The sequence below is a fragment of the Nilaparvata lugens genome, chromosome 10 (genome assembly GCF_014356525.2).
Source record: "Nilaparvata lugens isolate BPH chromosome 10, ASM1435652v1, whole genome shotgun sequence".
NCBI lineage: Eukaryota > Metazoa > Arthropoda > Insecta > Hemiptera > Delphacidae > Nilaparvata > Nilaparvata lugens.
In genome coordinates, this window is record NC_052513.1 from 22099836 (window position 1) to 22117783 (window position 17948).

A 17948-nucleotide genomic window follows, 5' to 3' on the forward strand; every position below is an offset into this window, starting at 1 on the left:
TGATTCAAAACAAGAACATCTTATTTTCATTCAAATTTGAAGCATAGAACTGTTGATTATTCTATTCAAAATATAAAATGTTTCTCACAGTAGGACACATCTCTGGAATAAGTGAGTTCAAAATCTCAAGGAAAGCTTCAAATCTCATAATCTCCTCTAGAATGTAGTGGATAACTTCATTTAGCACTATTCAATTAGCATATAGAACCAGTAACGATAGATTTATTCTCAGAATTGATGAATATTGATTCTGCACGTGGAAAACAATTTCAAATATCGATCGGTCTTCAATATTATTCACTTTGTTTCCAGTAATAAATGACTCAGTTTATCGAATACTGATGCGTCTGTTACTAATTGAATGAATGCTACTGAATCCCATGTTGAGGGATATACACAGATCATTGAGTGTTAGGCAATTGGTACACTGATTCGATCAATGAAATAACGGTTTAAGGGGCAGTGGACTGAACCGCTATTGCTCCAGTGAGATGTAGGATTGGGGAGGGCCAAGAAGCGCAGCAAAGTGAACAGAAGAGAGGAGAAACAAAGAGAAGAGATAAGGAAAGTAGAAAAGAGAATAGATGAGAGAGAATATAGAAAGATTGAGGACATGGGAGAGAAGATGAAAAGAGCATAGATGAAGAGAGAAGAAATGAGAGATGAGAGCGAAAGTTATGAACGAATGGTATAGGAGAGGAAATGAGAAGAGAAGATATGAGAGAGAAAATGTGGAAAGGAGGGTCATGGAAGAGAAGGATACGGGAAGAGAGGTTATGAGATTTATTCATTGATTGATTTATCACATTAAGAGAGAGAATGAGAGAGGAGATACGAAAGAGGAGGATGAAAATAAAGAGCCGAGAGAGAAAATGTAAACGAAGAGGTACAAGAGAGAAGATGTGAAGAGAAGTGAAGAGAGAGAAAAATGAAGAAAACGAGATGAGAGAAAATAATAGAAAGGAGAGAGAAGATGAAGGTGATTTGAAGGGGAAAGAGAGAAGAGAGACTGTGCACAAAGAGAGAGTTGAGGGGCTTTGACGTCATTGGACCAGATAAATAAGATCCGGAAGTGCTGTGCGCCCGTAAAGCCAGACTCCCCTAGCTGGATCGTGCCAGCATTGAAATTCAGACTAGATGTGACCATTCCGTTCACTTTATGTTATTCGTTACTCAACTTGAAGCTATGTGATCGTTCGCTCATGCGAGAACGTCCTTGAGAAATGAGTTTCAGAATATAATACGAGATTGGAAGATGGATTTGAGTATAGTTAAGGAATTTGGAAATGTATTTGATAGTATGACAAAGAACTGAACTGTGAATTCTAGAAGATGATACGATTTATTGATGAATTGATTAGTATTTCCATGATTAGCTCTTCATCTGTGTTCATTTGAACATCTATCACATGTACTCTTGATTTATGGGTTACTACAAAATAATGAGAGTTGATGCTTGTGGGATGTAGTCTGAGAATGGTATCTAATCTATACCATCAGATCAGTTCTAAAAAGTTATGTAATAGTTGTATAGTATCGTTTAAGCGGAGTAAAGTAAGCACTTTAGACAGTAGGTGGAGGAAAAGGTATTACTCTGCTCATTCTACCTATTCAATGCATGTCCCTGATACATGGAAAGTGGCTGAACTGATAATGTTTCAGGAATTAAAAAAACCACCTCATCAACTCGAATCCTACAGACCAAATTCAATCCTCCTGTTATTTCAAAGCTGTTCGAATAAAAGCCTGTAATTTTTATAAGCTAAACTGCTCAATCTCGATTATAGTAGTTATACAATCACTATTATCAAAATACTGCCGGAAAATGAAAAACAGATTGCCAAGATTCTGTGTGCCTATATCTCCATGGAATCCCTTAGTGGCGCCAGGCTTCAAAAATAATTTCACAAAAGAGATTAATTTACAACCTAATTGATATTTATCTATGCTACGAATGCATGTCTCCTACTATTTCAGTTATTCATTGCAATCGGAACCTATGAATCTTCTATGAATTTTTAGATCTTCAATCACTGATTCGCTATTTCCTTCTATTCGAAGGGTTTACTACTCACTGTAGGAGAACGACTTCATATTGTCAAAGCTCAATTTATTGGAACAATTTGAAATACTATTTCTGTTGTTACACCATTATCAATCCCAAGTCGATTGAAAGCTATACTTCCTCAACCGTGAAATAATCCCATGATGATCTCTGATCAATCTATTAAGAATTGCAAATTAACCCACACACTATATCATTTTTCCAACCACTATTATCATTTGCTTTAACTTTCCAAGCCATCTGATAAGATATGACTGAAGGCATTCGAAAATTCTGAATCTAACTAGAGTTATGTGAATCTGTAAGTTTCAGAGCAGGATGAATAATATTATATATAAAATATACTTCCTAAGGCCAGTCACGAAACATCAAATAAGTTGTTGGCTTGATATTCAAGTGAAGACTATTCATAATAAGGTGTAGGTCAGCTTTCTATAAGTCCTCAATAATTTCAATGATTAGTGCTTGTGAAATTAGCGTTCAAGCGATTGAATAAATGAACAGTTTAAGTGATTGATCGATGAATGAATAAATGGATGATTGGATTGTTGATAAATGAATGAGAGATAAAATCAAATATGAAGATCGGTTCTTTGGCATTTCTGTTATCGAAAGGTTCTTAATTACTCATCTATGAGGTGTCACCTCACAAATATTCATTATAGAGATAATTGTGAATAGGTGTTTTACTGTGAGTTTATGTGAGAATTTTCAATCGTATTAGTTTTTCATTTAGCGCACAATATTAAATTGTTTCTATGTTTTTAATTTTCAGATGGAGGGGCTGGTGCGGGAAATGCAAGACTCAGATACTGGTGTACCCGTTCGAAGTCAAAAACAGTTCCTCACCTCCATACCCTCCGCCTTCACAGGTAATCTCCGTCATCACTCACCACACTTTCATTTAATTAATTAGCTATCAATGATATTGAACATTGATAATTATTAGTAAACAAAAATTCAAATGCAATTGCAATTCCCATATGAATATTGAACATGAAATTGTGCTAATTTTGAAAATCACTAGAAAGCATGAGACAATTTATTTGTAATTCGGTCCAATTGCATCCAATCAATAAGATATCAATTCAATTAGGAGTTTTTAAATATGAATAATGAAATAGAAGGATGTGGCTGTAAAACAATTTATCCGCAATGATTATAACCATTTTCACCAAATTAAGAGAAACATTCCTCTTGGTGTAGAGGAGGAATTGTGAACTCTTCAAAGTATGGTTACCCAAATACTATGCTGAATCTGGAACTACTGGTGAATCATTGATTTAGCAAGAAGGGTTCTGTACTGAAAAGTTCTTATATTCTTGTAATATTAGACACTTTTGTTTTTGAAAATATGTTTGTGTATGCTAACAATAACGACTAATGAAATGTCGACCATGGTTCACCAAATACTAAATGTAAACATATTTGAAAAATTCAGAAAATTACGAATTTCGATTGCAATTGTGAATCATTGCCAATGGATAAGATTAGAACCAATGTGTATTAGATGGAAGTTCAGTTGACTCATAATCTATCATTACCGAAAACTATGGAGTTTCAAATCGAATCTCAAGTGATTCTCCAACCGTTTATATTCAATACTTTGTCTACAATGAGTAATGTGATGTATCTGCAACATTATTCTATTCAATATCCGATATTCTCTCAGTTTGAAATATTTTGTCAAACAAACTCTGCACAATCTCAGGTTTCATTCAGAAAAATATTCACCTCACCACTGAGATAACCTCATGCATTAGTGAACATCCTCCATTGAATAATAGAGTGCAAATTATTCCAATATCGATATGTATCATTCGTTTTCCAAAACTCTGAAAGAGTCAGCAGAAATCAATCATTTTCACATTACTCCACATTGTCAGTCCATAACACATCCCATCTCTTTCTATCGTCAGTAGTTTATACAACGGATCATCAATCTATCCTCTCCACCGCAAAAGCAAACACATGCAGACCTTCACACACATGAGAATAGCGCCACTTGAAACATGACCTAAGAGAGAATCTTTTTCCGAATCTAAAACTCTTGTCGACGAAACGAAAAACACTTTCCACGTTAATTAATATTCAACAATCTCAATGAGACTGGGAAGCAGAATGAAACCCTGGCAAATTGAACCATCAATTTCCGGAGCAGACTACCTTTTTTGTTTCATTTCCCTCCATGAAAGCGTATCTACATTTAGTGCTACAATTCAACTCTCATTTGCTATTGTTCTGTGGAACATCATTTCTACAAAACCTTTTAGAATCTGACCACTCTGCCAGAGGTGAAAAACAGGGAGAAAGAAATGGAGCACGGATACAACAGCTCTTGCAAACGAGAAAGCGAATTATTGCATATTGCATGAGTGAGAGAGAAAAAGAGGAAGAGAACTGGTTCCAAACTCATGTGAAAATTGCAAGAAATCGTTTTTGTGTTGAATGAGGAGCAAGAATTATTAGGGGAGCTTGAGATGGATACTCGTATGTAAACCCCAGATGACTATGAAATACTGGGAAAAATATGCTGTATACTGGGAGCGAAGTGGATGGATTGACGGTATTTCCCTCTTTTGTGGAGAGTACGGACGAAGAAACGATGCACGACTCTCTGGTGCATTCAAATTGTGGTTATGAGCTAAAAGTATGGTACAGCTCAAAATTGAGTGTAAAAACTTTCATTGTATCACTGATTTGGAAATGGAATAATTGTGAATTTTTCATGAAGTAGTACAATGAATTGGTTGGACCTGATGTAATGGTAAAGTAGGGGCTGGAATTATTGTACACACTATTCTGTATTTTGATACATGATATTGGAGTCTTCATATTTTAGGTATACATTTCATGTGGATATTGTTTTATTGATTGTGTATATATCAGTTTTGATGTGTATATTGAATGAAGATATAGCTTTAACTCCTTTTTGTGTAGTAGAGTTTTGTGTTAGTCTTTTTATTTAATCATTTAAAGATATAATTATTCGCGTGCATCTGATAATTCAACCGATTTCGATAAATCTAGAAAGGTTTTGAACATAAAATTGTTCCAATAATCCTATAGTATTGAACGAGCAATTTCTGTATGTATTTATTTACTCATGTAGATAGATAAATGTCTTTTATTTTCACTTTATAATTTTACAAAAAGTGATGTGAGCGAAGTTGAGGCAATAAGGCACATGATGTTATTGGTTACATAAAAATATAATAATAAACCTTAATCCTACAAATCAAATCAAATCAAGTTTTATTGTTCACATCGGTACACAAACTTTCATTGGTACACAACATTTTACAATGGAACTAGAAGATTAATTTCAATAAGGAAGGTAAATTGATACCTAGATTATAAATAAAATGTATGAAAAAGAAACAGAGCAAACTAAAAGCAAAGGATCTTCATAGTGAATAAATCACATTTACTCATACAAATATCCACACATACACACAGACATGAGCACGCACACACTCACATCTCTAAAGAATATAGATAGTCCAGTCAATATAGAAAGGGGGTGTGCTTGCAATTTATATTGTAGTTCTGATTTTATAATATATTATTTGGGTACATAAGAGAAGTCCAGAACCAATATCTTCATGCAAAAATTCCTTGTGCTAGATACAGAGTGGCCCAGAACCTCGAATTTTCGGCTCATTTTACAGTTTTTAACTATTTCTGCCAAATCTCGTAATCGGACATTTGCTCTTGTCTTTTTTCTAGAATATGAAATTCTGAATTTGATGGGATCATTCGGAACTCTCTATCTCCAGTGAGTACTGAGCTATTATTTTTCAAAAATGAGTAAAATTTAAAGAGAAAAATCAATTTTGATGAATTTTAGTTTTTGATAAACAATATCTTCCGATTCTTACCATTTAGATGTATAATTCAACAATGTACCTTGTATTGTGAAAAACACCTAATTTTCAGTTTCAATCATCATCACCAACTACATAGTCTTCACATTGATATTTGGTACAATGACATAAGTTCATAAGATTATGTTCTATGAGAATCACCTGTTAGATGCACTTCATTTCAGTATTTCCTAGTGGAGAGGCGCGCTTAAGGACACCTCAAGGATCAAAATTTCAAACAATTATAACTTCTGACACAATGCTCAGATTTCATTGTGCTACACTTAATTCTTTTCGTCTCGTTAAGGCGGTCCAAAATCATGTATCATGAGTCAAATTGAGTCGAAAAGTGGAAAATTTATTGTTGAGTCTACTGAAGCCCATATTCCAATACACAAAAAATGGCCTATTTCTATATTCAAAGCTATTTATCTTGGTAACCCCTTATTATAAAAATCATTACTTGATCTTGAAATGTACAATATAATTTCCTCTTTCACCTGCTGTGAACGATTTATGGAAAAATATTTTCGTAGGTGAGATTTGATTATTGAAAAAAATCCGGAAATTGTAGATATTTTTGTCATATTAACGGTTTTGGCAGTACTATGATAGGGAAAAGTGATTAAAGATGGATTTTAGACAACTGAGCTGATGAATTTATCTACTGTTTGGAATCAATCAGGAGTTTCTTTGATGTATTAGACTCGTTTTTGAAACTCTTGATCAACAGTAAAATCACGGAAAAAATGGGAAAACTGAAATCGCCATTTTTGAAATCTTCTGTAACTTTCGAATGGTATTGGAATTGGAAGTATTATTTATTGGAGTTGGTAGAGGGGGTCAATTTTCACATTCTCACTGGATTTGGAAATTTTATCAGAAGTATTTCAAACGACATGCAGCTTTGAATATAGAAATTGGCCATTTTTTGTGTATTGGAATATGGGCTTAAGTACACTCAACAATAAATCTTCCACTTTTCGACCGAATTCGACTTATGATGCATGATTTTGGACCGCCTTGACGAGTCGAGAAGAATGAAGTGTAGTACGATGAAATCTGAGCATTGTATCAGAAGTTATAGTGTTTGAAATTTTGATCCTTGAGGTGTCCTTAAGCGCGCCTCTCCACTAGGAAATACTGAAATGAAGTGCATCTATCAGGTGATTCTCATAGAACATAATCTCATGAACTTATGTCATTGTGCGAAATATCAATGTGAAGACGATGTAGTTGGTGATGATGGTTGAAGCTGAAAATTAGGTGTTTTTCACAATACAAGGAGCATTGTTGTCAGGTGTACCTGAAAATCTATATGAGATAGAGCACTCTACCTGATCTCAGACTGTAGAGCACAAAAATACGCCCAGAGGGATTTCGAATTATACATCTAAATGGTAACAATCGGAAGACATTGTTGATCAAAAACTAAAATCCATCAAAACTGATTTTTCTCTTCAAATTTCACTAATTTTGAAAAATCATAACTCAGTACTCATTGGAGATAGAGAGTTCTGAATGTTCGGACGTTATATGAATGTTCCTCTTTGTTGTCTGGTGTTGTGCGGTAGAGGGGGCAATTGAACGGTGATGCGCATAGCATAATCACAGCCAGTTGCCGTTTGCCAGCCAACCGAACAGCTCACTTCTCGTAATGTTGATTTTTGCAAAGTGATTTATTGATTTATTGTGATTTATTACAAGTGTCGTCTCGTCTCGTATCGTGATCTGGACCCGGGATCCTAGAAGCAAGGAGGATTTGGACATGAAGGTAGGCCTATGTTATTGTGCACTTAGCCATTTAAATTGTTCAACTTGCTACCTGACGCCAGACAACCCCAAAAGGTTCTTGATGTAATTGATACAGTCCACAAACCAGAGTGCTGTTTGAGCCAGCCTCTGTCGAATAAACATGGTCCTCCAGGCCGGATTGATTTGTTAATATCGAATTTGAATAGGACATAAGTTTGAAATATTGTCTAATAGGTTTGTCGTTTTTTATGCCTATTTTATTCTTGGTTTTTCTGTGTATATTGCTTGTTTTTTTCGTCATAGATGAATATACGCTTTATTTGTGGTATTCTTAAGAAATTTGGGCTCAATTTAGGTTGGAAATTGAGTAGAACAAGTAATATTTTCGTAAATAATTGGGTTGTAGTTTTATTGCTCAAGATTGTTGCATTGGCGCCACAAGGCTGGACTGGCAAGTTCGTGTCGATAAGTAGAGAAAGACTTATACGTCATCTAGCTGTAACAGTAACTGGAACTGTTACTTTTTTCAAAGGATAAAATAAATAAATAAATAAATAAACCTTTTATTGCAACTTTTACAGTATTTACCTATTGTTACATAGTAAAAATAAAATAAAATTTTCATGGTTGCAAATCAGCTTCCGCTGAGGTTACTTCTTTGGTTGGCACCAAATGAAATATGAACATGATAGATAACATTCACTTTTGAAATTTAGTCTTTGTATAGCCAAACACCGCCGTACACCTTCTTCATCCTCTCCCATTCCGTCCTCTCCTGTGCTACCCTCTGCCATGTTGCTCCACCGCAGACTCTCCTAAATTCCTCGTCCCATCTGTTGGTTGGTCGTCCTCTGCTTCTCTTCAGTGTTCGTGGATACCAGTCTATTATCTTCTTTGTCCATCTGTTGTCTTTTGTTCTCGCTATATGTCCTGCCCAGTTCCATTTTCTTTCTACTATCAACCGTCCTATGTCCTCAACCATTTTTCAAAGGATACTTGCAGTTATTTGCATTGATTATTGTTGTTACTTCGTTATTAATAGCAGATATTGTTTGTTCCAAGAGTATCGATACGGTATTATTAGCCTCATAACCAATCATTTCTACCAAGCATAAGTTGAAATGCTGGCTTGGCTTGTATGATTAGATAAGCTAGCCACTGTTCATTACACTACTTCATTGTGTCGCCTGCTCTCGTGTTTTCCCTCTTATTCTTGTTTGGCTCTTTGTCTTACTCTCTCTCTCTCGACAAGTGCTCACTGTTATTGCCTCACTATGGGTGTTATCGAAGACTTGACGTTTCAAAGAGATGCATTAATCCATAAAATAAAATTGCCGAAGCTGTCGAAAAGGATCCGAAAAATAAAAAATGAAGAATTTATTGAAAGTTATGGGTGAGCACATCGATCACCACCAGGTGGAGTTCAATGATATAATAGATAAGATGCAGAGCTACTATAACAAACAAAATCATCGATTGGAACTGAGCTTGAAAATTTGATGAGCCAATTTGATGAGTTTTTTTTCAATGTCAAGGCTATTCTCGAAACCTTACCATTCTATTCAAACAAATTTGATTATTAGTTCTTCCAATGTAGTTTCTTTACCTACAACTGGAAATATCTCGTTAGTTGCCCTACCTAAGCTTCCTTTAATGACTTTTGACGGCGATTTGAAAATTTGGAGTCAATTTAAAGATTTATTTGAGGCCACGATTCATAATAATGGTCAAATTGCTGACATATAAAAACATGTATCTTCGGTCTGTACTGAGAGGCAATGCACTGTCAGTCATTTCTGTAGTCCCATTGACAAGTGATCATTATGCTGAGGCATGGAAAATATTATTGAATCGCTACAATGACTCTTACAAGCTGACTGACGCATACTTGCAAGCAATTTTTGATATGCCAGCAGTTAATAAGCACCAGACTCGCTACGAAAATTCATCACTCATTCAGCTGAGTATATTGCAGCACTAAAACCAATTGGTCATTCAGTTAATGACTGGTTGATTCCGTTATTATTTGTCTCACGTAAAAAACTGACTGAAGAATTGAGAGAGAAGTGGCAGAGACTGCTAAGAAATGGAACAGTATCCGATTTGAAAAACTTCCAAATATTTTTGAATGATGAAGCTGTTATTTCAGAGGCTACCAAATCCACTGATTTATTGGGGTCATCTACTTCGTCAGAAGCCTCCTCACTTAAGCAGTTTGGGAAATCGAAACCCACTATGGGAAATTACAAAGCTTCAGCTATGATTGTTAAATCGAAAACAGACGAGCTGAAATGTATTGAATGTAATAATTCTCATGAACTGGAAAATTGTGAAGTGTTCGTGAATCTCAAAATGTCTGATAGATTAAAACGTGTAAAGGAATGGAAACTATGTATATTCTGTTTATTGGCAGGGCACTTAATTAGAGATTGAAGAAGAAGGAAGCCGTGCAGTCACTGTAATTTGCGTCATCATTCGCTCCTCCATTTACAGCCGAAACAGCCGCCTGTTGAAAACACCAACACATTGGCCGGTAATAAACAAATGAGCAGGGTAGATGTGCACGACGTCGCTGATCAAAGCCATCAAACATTTGTTACTGTGACTCAGCTAAGAAAGTATTTTCGAATGTAAATAGTTCCTTAGTATTGTTACCAACTGTTAAATTGGGAGTTCGAGGTAATCAAGGCAATTATCATAAGGTCAAAGTATTATTAGATAGTGCAAGCACCGAGTCATCCATTACAAGGCGATGCATGAAAAAACTGGGTTTAGTGGTACAGAAAACACATAGTTTGCCAATCTATGGATTATCTGATACTAAACTGGAAGTCACAGATGAAATTACTAACTGTGAATTTGAAATACCGAACTCCCCTTCACTAAAAATTACCGCGTCGGGAGTCAACAAAATAGAAGCTACAAATCAGATAAAAAATGCGTACTGGGCAGATATTGAAGGACTGGAGCTAGCAGATTCTGATTCCTTTCAGAGGAGGTTGATATTTTATTGGGTGCTGAATATTTCCCCTTCATTCTGTCCGGAAGAAAGGTGATTGGTCCAGCGGGTACACCATCTGCCCTAGAAACTGTAAGGGGCAACTGCCTGATGTGAAAAGGTATCAGAGGAGAGTTCTACTATCTCAAATAATCTGTGCATGTATTCCAATGCTAATTTAGAAGAGTTGGTGAAGCGATTTTGGGTCGTAGAAGAGCCACCTAGGACAAAAAAATTATTGGAAAGTGGCATGGCTTGTGAGGAGATATACAAATCAACTGTTTGTCGTTTGAATACTGGTAGATACATTGTAGAATCCAAAGGAAACAAATAGGGATATCTGGAAGGTAAAACTAATGTCGGAGAAAATGTTTCCATGATTCGAGAAGAAGAATTGGGAGATAATTTAGAAGAAGTTCCAGGTAAACAAGGTATAGCCTTCAACAGTTATTTACCGATCAACGGTAATTTAGGGAAAGAGTTAAAAGTGATTCATAGTCCACATGAAATCAAACCAATGGGAAGACCCATACCGAAAAGGGAAATTGCAGAAGATGTTTTTGAAAGGGAGAAACGAAATTTGGAAGAGTTAGATGATGATAGACAGGATAATGTTGAAATAAAATGGACAAAATCCGAAAAGGGAGAAGAAATGAAAGAGAATACCCATGAAAGAGAAGGTTCCATCCAGTCTAGCTACAAAACCAAATGTTTTATCAACTTTAGCACAAATTTTTGATCCATTAGGATATTTGACACCTTTCATGCTTACCTTCAAGAGTATAATTCAATGTCTATGGCAATCGGGATGTGACCGGGATGATATAGCATCCGTGGAGGTAGTGAAGAAATGGGAGCTTCGTGTGGTTGTCCTAGTAGCTAGATTATTACATGAAGTTCAAGAAGTGCCTTCAAAAATTATAAACATAGATTATATTGCAGCTTGGACTCATTCAACTGTGGCAGTGAGTTGGATTCGGTCTTCACCTCATCGTTGGGCTAGGTTTGTGGCAGATCGTGTAAGTCAAGTACAGGAACACCTGTCTACAGAGCAATTCAGATATGTGTCAACCGAATGTAATCCAGCTGATTGTGCTAGTCGAGGACTATTGCTCAATGAATTAATTGGTAATTCTCCGTGGTGGAATGGTTCTGATTGGTTGGCCACACCAAACCCACGGTAATGATGAAAATTCCAAACAGATTGAATTGGAAGCAAGAAAAATTACTCTAGCAACACAGAGTAAAGACTCAGAGGAATCAATTCAATCGGTGAACTTGAGAAATCTATGGAGTTTACTCAAAAGAATTGTATCCTCATTCTGGAAACGTTGGCAATTGGAGTATGTATCTAGCTTGCAAACCCGAACAAAATTGTACAGAAAACATAGTAATGTTAACATTGGACATATGGTTCTCTCAAAGGAAAGTAACCTACTCCCTCTTCACTAGAGGCTTGGTCGAATAACGAAGATATTCCCTGGACAGGATGGAGTTGTGAGAGTGGTGGAGGTACAGACTGCAAAGGGAAGTCTAACTAGGGCTGTCAATAGGGTATGTCTCCTCCCTTTCGATGAAGATTAGGCCTTATTGAAGGGAACTTCAATAAGTTTAGTGGTTAGTTTTTTTTGCGTCTTGTTTTACACGTGGGAAAGGTTCCCAAGTTGCTTTGATTCTTGTTTTTATCTATATTGGTTGTATATAGTCATTATTTCTCATCCCATCCTCTCCTTTCCGTGGGCCTCCTACTCCTTTTGTATAAGTCTCCTCAATGGCCCCTGAGGAGTGAAGATATTTTTTTTCCTAGTAGGGTTCGTTATAGGTGTTTTTTTTCTTTGTTATTGGAAGTTCTTCCAAGCTGGGCGGAATGTTCGGACGTTATATGAATGTTCCTCTTTGTTGTCTGGTGTTGTGTGGTAGAGGGGGCAATTGAACGGTGAGGTGATGCGCATAGCATAATCAGAGCCAGTTGCCGTTTGCCAGCCAACCGAACAGCTCACTTCTCGTAATGTCGATTTTTGCAAAGTGATTTATTGATTTATTGTGATTTATTACAAGTGTCGTCTCGTCTCGTATCGTGATCTGGACCCGGGATCCTAGAAGCAAGGAGGATTTGGACATGAAGGTAGGCCTATGTTATTGTGCACTTAGCCATTTAAATTGTTCAACTTGCTACCCGACGCCAGACAACCCCAAAAGGTTCTCGATGTAATTGATACAGTCCACAAACCAGAGTGCTGTTTGAGCCAGTCTCTGTCGAATAAACACTGAATGTTCTCATTTAATTCAGAATTTTATGTTCTGGAAAAAAGGCGGGAGCAAATTTTTCTGTCCGATTATGAGGTTTGGCAGAAATAGCTGAAAGCTGTAAAATGAGCCGAGAATTCGAGGTTTTTGGACTACTCTGTATCCACAAGGAAATTTTGCATGAAGAAATTGGTTCTGGACTTCTTTTATGTACCCAAATAATATATTAAAAAATCAGAACTAGAATTTAAATTGCATGCACCAATGTATATAGTGACTGAACTAAGAGCAAAACCGCCTAGCCAAGCCCTCCTCCACCGTTCAACGTCACAACAGCCGCAATGAACCGGCATTGACTGTCAAGCAATCTAATTATGAGCTGGCAGTGAATTCCATACTATAATAGCAGTAACATGGAATGACTTGTTATAAGCTCAGTTCTATGAATTGGAATAGACAATGAGCAAGCTCCTTGACGCGTTCCACCACTGCCAACATCGCGAAAGTCTGCCGTCATGTAATTGGGATACTGATATTTAAACAGTTTAAAAGGAACATGAATCAATAGACCGATGGAATAAAATTGAAGTTTTAAATAATCAAATTTACAGTGGAGTATGATTGAGGGGGACTTATGATCACTAATTTTTCTTTAGAAGTCAGTCATTGATCCACTGGAGTATCTAGAATTGGTTATTACAGGCTACAGTTACGTAGCACTTCAGAGATCTAAATAATAGTAATACCCTAATTATTGAGGCACGTCCAATGAGCGAACAAGCCTCACCTGCTACTCACTGAACATCAATAGGATTTTATCACATTCTTAACGAGAATTGAGCTTGATGTATGTCTCCCCCTTTTCCTTTTCCACCCTTATTTTTATACAGCTACTTCTTCTCTCATCGAATCTTTTTCTTCATCTTCTCCTCTTCACATCCGTCTTGTCTATTTTTATACTTTCCATTTGGTCTCAGCTCCTGTGTCTTCTCTACAACCTACTTCTCTTTTCTCTAGAATAGAAAGTATACCGTCCTCTTTCTATCAATTTTCCTCTTTTCATAATTTTCTATTTTTTTCATATTTTTTAATTTGCTCTCCTTTCTCGCTCGACTTGATCAAGGCCTCCTCATCTTTCTCCATTCCTTTTGTATTCTATTTCTTCTATAAATTACTTGTTCTTCTGGACTTCTCTTCTCCTCCATCTTGTTTCCTTCTTCACCCTCCTTGCAGCATCTCTCCTTTTCCTCATTCATTCTGTCTCTTCCCACCCTTGTCTCCAGTTAATTGTACTTCTTCTCCTCCTCCTCCTCCTCCTCCTCCTCCTCCTCCTCCTCCTCTCCTCCTCCTCCTCCTCCTCCTCCTCCTCCTCCTCCACCTCCTCTTCCTCCTACTTTTTTCATTCATACATTCTCATTTTAACCGTCGATCTAATGAACGGTTCAATTGTTGATTTTTCCCCTATTTTTTTCTTCATTTCTCTTCTATTTTTCTACGCCTCTCTTACAACTCGCATCCTTTTCAAACAATTCATCATTTCCCTCCTTTCTCCTCATTGATCAGACAGTGAATGATGGCGGCCAAGAGTTGGTGAGATAGGTATAAGTTTTGTGAGTTGTTGGAGTCAGACCAGCCGGCCTGGATTGTACGTGAGAAATAGGAAGTTGCAGGAATGAACGGACGGGGCAACTGCAGGCAGTCTGCTGAGTTATCGGGTGTTCTCTCTGGAATTCAGGCGAACTGAAGTTCCTACCTTAAGCCAGTTGGTATGCCTCACTCCAGTCTCCTGACTCTCCTGAGAAGCCAACTACTACTACCACCACCTCGCAGATCCAATTTCCTGAACCTTTCCCTACACAATGCGCAGTCTTTCTCCTACTCTTCTTCCAGTCCTCCACTTCCCCGTTTACTCGCTTTCCCCTAGATTTTTCTTCCAGTATTTCCCTTCTGAAACTTTCCTTCTCACATTCATTCCTCTCATTTCTCTATTTTTTCTTGAACTTCACATACCTTCCCATTACTCTCCTCTCTTTCTCCCTCTATTTTGTCCTAGTTCTTTTCTTCAACTCGCTCACTTATTTCTATTCACTCCCTAGAGAAAACTTATTGTATTCTCTCACTCTCTCCCATTCTCTATGAAGTACTACTTATCATCTCCACTGCTTTCAGTGTCTTTGTACTCATTTCCTCCCGTTTTGTTCTCATTCTCTCTTTGATATTGCCTCCTTGTCTCCGTTTCATCATTACTTTATTTCCTACCTCTTCATCACCTTCTTCACGCTTTTTCTTAAACACGCATTGAAAAATCTTCTCTCTCATAATAATTATTTTCTTACTCTCTTTTTCTCTTGATCCCTGAACTTCCTTCTTCCTTCTCCTTCCTCTTTTTCTTGAATTAGTTTCCTTTTCCTCTCGTAATCTTCTTTTTTCTTCATCATTAATCTATTCTTCCTTTTCAATCCATATTAATCGTCTTCTATTTTTACTTATGTTTCAATTATATCCATATATCCCCTTTTTTCCTTTCTCAATTGATATTACTTTCCTTTTTGAGATCTCATCCACTGAAATTTTTTTTCTTTCCAGTAATCATCAAAATCCTCTCTTGTTTCCAAGCTTTATTTTCCTTTCTCACTACTTTAATTCATTCTATTCTCTCTTTCCCACTCTACTTTTGAATTTCATCCTCTTTCTTCTTTTTTCCACCTTTTTCCTTTTACCTCAACCTTTCCCATTCCCTCACCTCCTTTCCACTCACGCTCCCCTCTCTACCCTCATTCAGTTCTACTTCCGTCTACTTTTGTCAGCCGTTGAACAAAGGCTGTATAGCCGCGAGCCATTATCACAGCGCTCTCTTTGGAATCTCATTCCTTCCTCCTCCACCTCCCACTCCTCCTCATCCTCCCCGTCATCCTTCTCCTCCTTCCCACCCCTCTTCTGCTCTTCTTCTCCTTTCTATTATTACTCTTCCCACTACTTGTCATCCTCTACGTTCTCCACCTGTTCCTCATGGTGCTGCTCCTCTTCTTCCTCCTGCACCTCCTCCGACACCACCTCCTCCTCTAACTACTCCTTCTCCTCCTTTTTACCCTCACCCTTCTCCACTCCTTTCTTCTCCTCATTCCTTTGACATGTGAATTCTCCATCCCATTCCTGGTGAAGAACGACTCTCAGCTTCACCCTCGACCCCAGTCGCATTCACTCAGGAATTACACTCACCTTCACTGCACCTCCGAAAAACACCTCACTACTCAGTCACTGTTTCAGCTACTAGTTCGTTTCTCTCACTATCTGTTAAATTCAACTGAAATATCGTTTCTGGGTACCGAAGATCCCCGGAAAATAGTTTTTATCATCATGTTTCAAGAGAATCTGGAATAGTAATGATTATCAATAACCTGCTCACTATTCTTAGTAGCCTTCTTATCTCCATAATCACAACTGGAACATCTTGTCTGGATACGGACGATTGTTAAAGCATACAAATGCAAGATTTTTGCAGAAATGGAAAGCAAAAGCTAGGAAAATCAATGAATGTTCCGATTGAACTCCTTAGAAGCCTAATGTGAATCGGCGCTGATCTGAGGTGCATCTCAACATTAAATCTATTGATAGTTTTGAAATTTGAATGAGTTCATTTCCTTCTGAGTAACAGTGGACCATGTTATAATAAAGGATAGGTTATGAATATCTTCATTAAATGGATATTTCTTGAAGAATTCCAATAAATACTCGTCAGTACTGTCTTCTTACACTTATTCGTGTTTACTCGGGTTGATTTGTACACTGTACTGTACATTCACTTTCTGATCTGATAGTGGTTATGGTGAAGTGGATTTCCTCTTTTTCGGTTTATACGACTTGTACACTGGAGTGTACATTGTTAGCTATCGTATAACAACTATACAGGTAGCAGTGGCCATAGTTCATCTGTGGAGTTCTTGAAAAGTTGTATTTCGAGAGAGAGGTAAGGTCTGGATGGAGTGAAACACATCTGCACACTGGGTCCAAGTAACGGGGTTTAAGTGTAGACTAACACATACAGTATGATGACACTTTGATTATTCAACTTGAAGCTTCCATTGTGTTATTCGAGTCGTAAAAGAAGCAAATTGTATTCCACGTACAAAATCAAATTACCATTAACGTTACTCTTGAAAACGACGATTGTTCTCATGACCCAGCAAAACAGTGTTTGTAACCAAAAACCGTAAACACAGTTGTGCAGTTGCTGAGACGCCCGCATCTGAAATAACAAGGAATCGATAATTAGGAAAGCTTGCTCCTTTGTCTGTTGACTGGTGAGGATTAAACGTCAACTATTCCGTATCTTGACCTACTTATCTTGTCATGAGAAGAGCAAAGCTCGGTTCTGCGGAATGGAACAAGAAGAGCCTTCAAATCATGAAAGGGTTAATGCAGCCGTAAAGACGGCACCATTTCCAACTTGTAACGAGCTATCTATCTACTGTTCTTGGTATGCTGAGAAAGGCTCACTCTTAGCGTTTCAACTTTGATGATTATTAACATTGTTCCATTTCGTCGATAGTAGATATGGTAACTAATATGTTACCATATTATATGGTTCAGTAATATGTTTTTATGGATCATACATTTTTCATGATGATTTTATAAATTTAATTTAAATTTTACATTTCACAGAATTTACTTTCCCTTAGCAGTTTTTCACCGTCTAAGTCATCCATTCATCAGTTTTGTTTGAATAATCAATTCTTCCATTCAAATTATCATGGATTTCCATCAACTGCAGAAATAAACTTGAAAGACGTTAGAAGTATACTTCCCTCATCTTTCTTGCTGATGAGAACAGTCATGGTCGAGAGAGATTTGATTTATTTACTAATAGATAAGCATCGTTGCATATCCATTCGAGGTCTAGTAGAGATTTAATTGAGCTTCTTTTCTTGTCGAATTATCGAATATATTGATAATTAATATTGATGTTCAAATATTTGATATTTCGAGTATGGGTGATGAGTGAGTGCTAAAGCTTCTT

General features: G+C 36.9%; 1 protein-coding gene across 1 annotated transcript in view; it reads left to right on the forward strand.

The window, feature by feature from the left end:
- The window catches only part of LOC111044830, a 182476-nt gene that overhangs the window by 81180 nt on the left and 83348 nt on the right, over positions 1 to 17948 (forward strand). The window contains exon 4 of the mRNA XM_039436654.1: positions 2841 to 2937. Within this exon, the coding sequence (XP_039292588.1) occupies positions 2841 to 2937 (97 nt within the window). The remainder of the gene's footprint in view (positions 1 to 2840; positions 2938 to 17948) is intronic.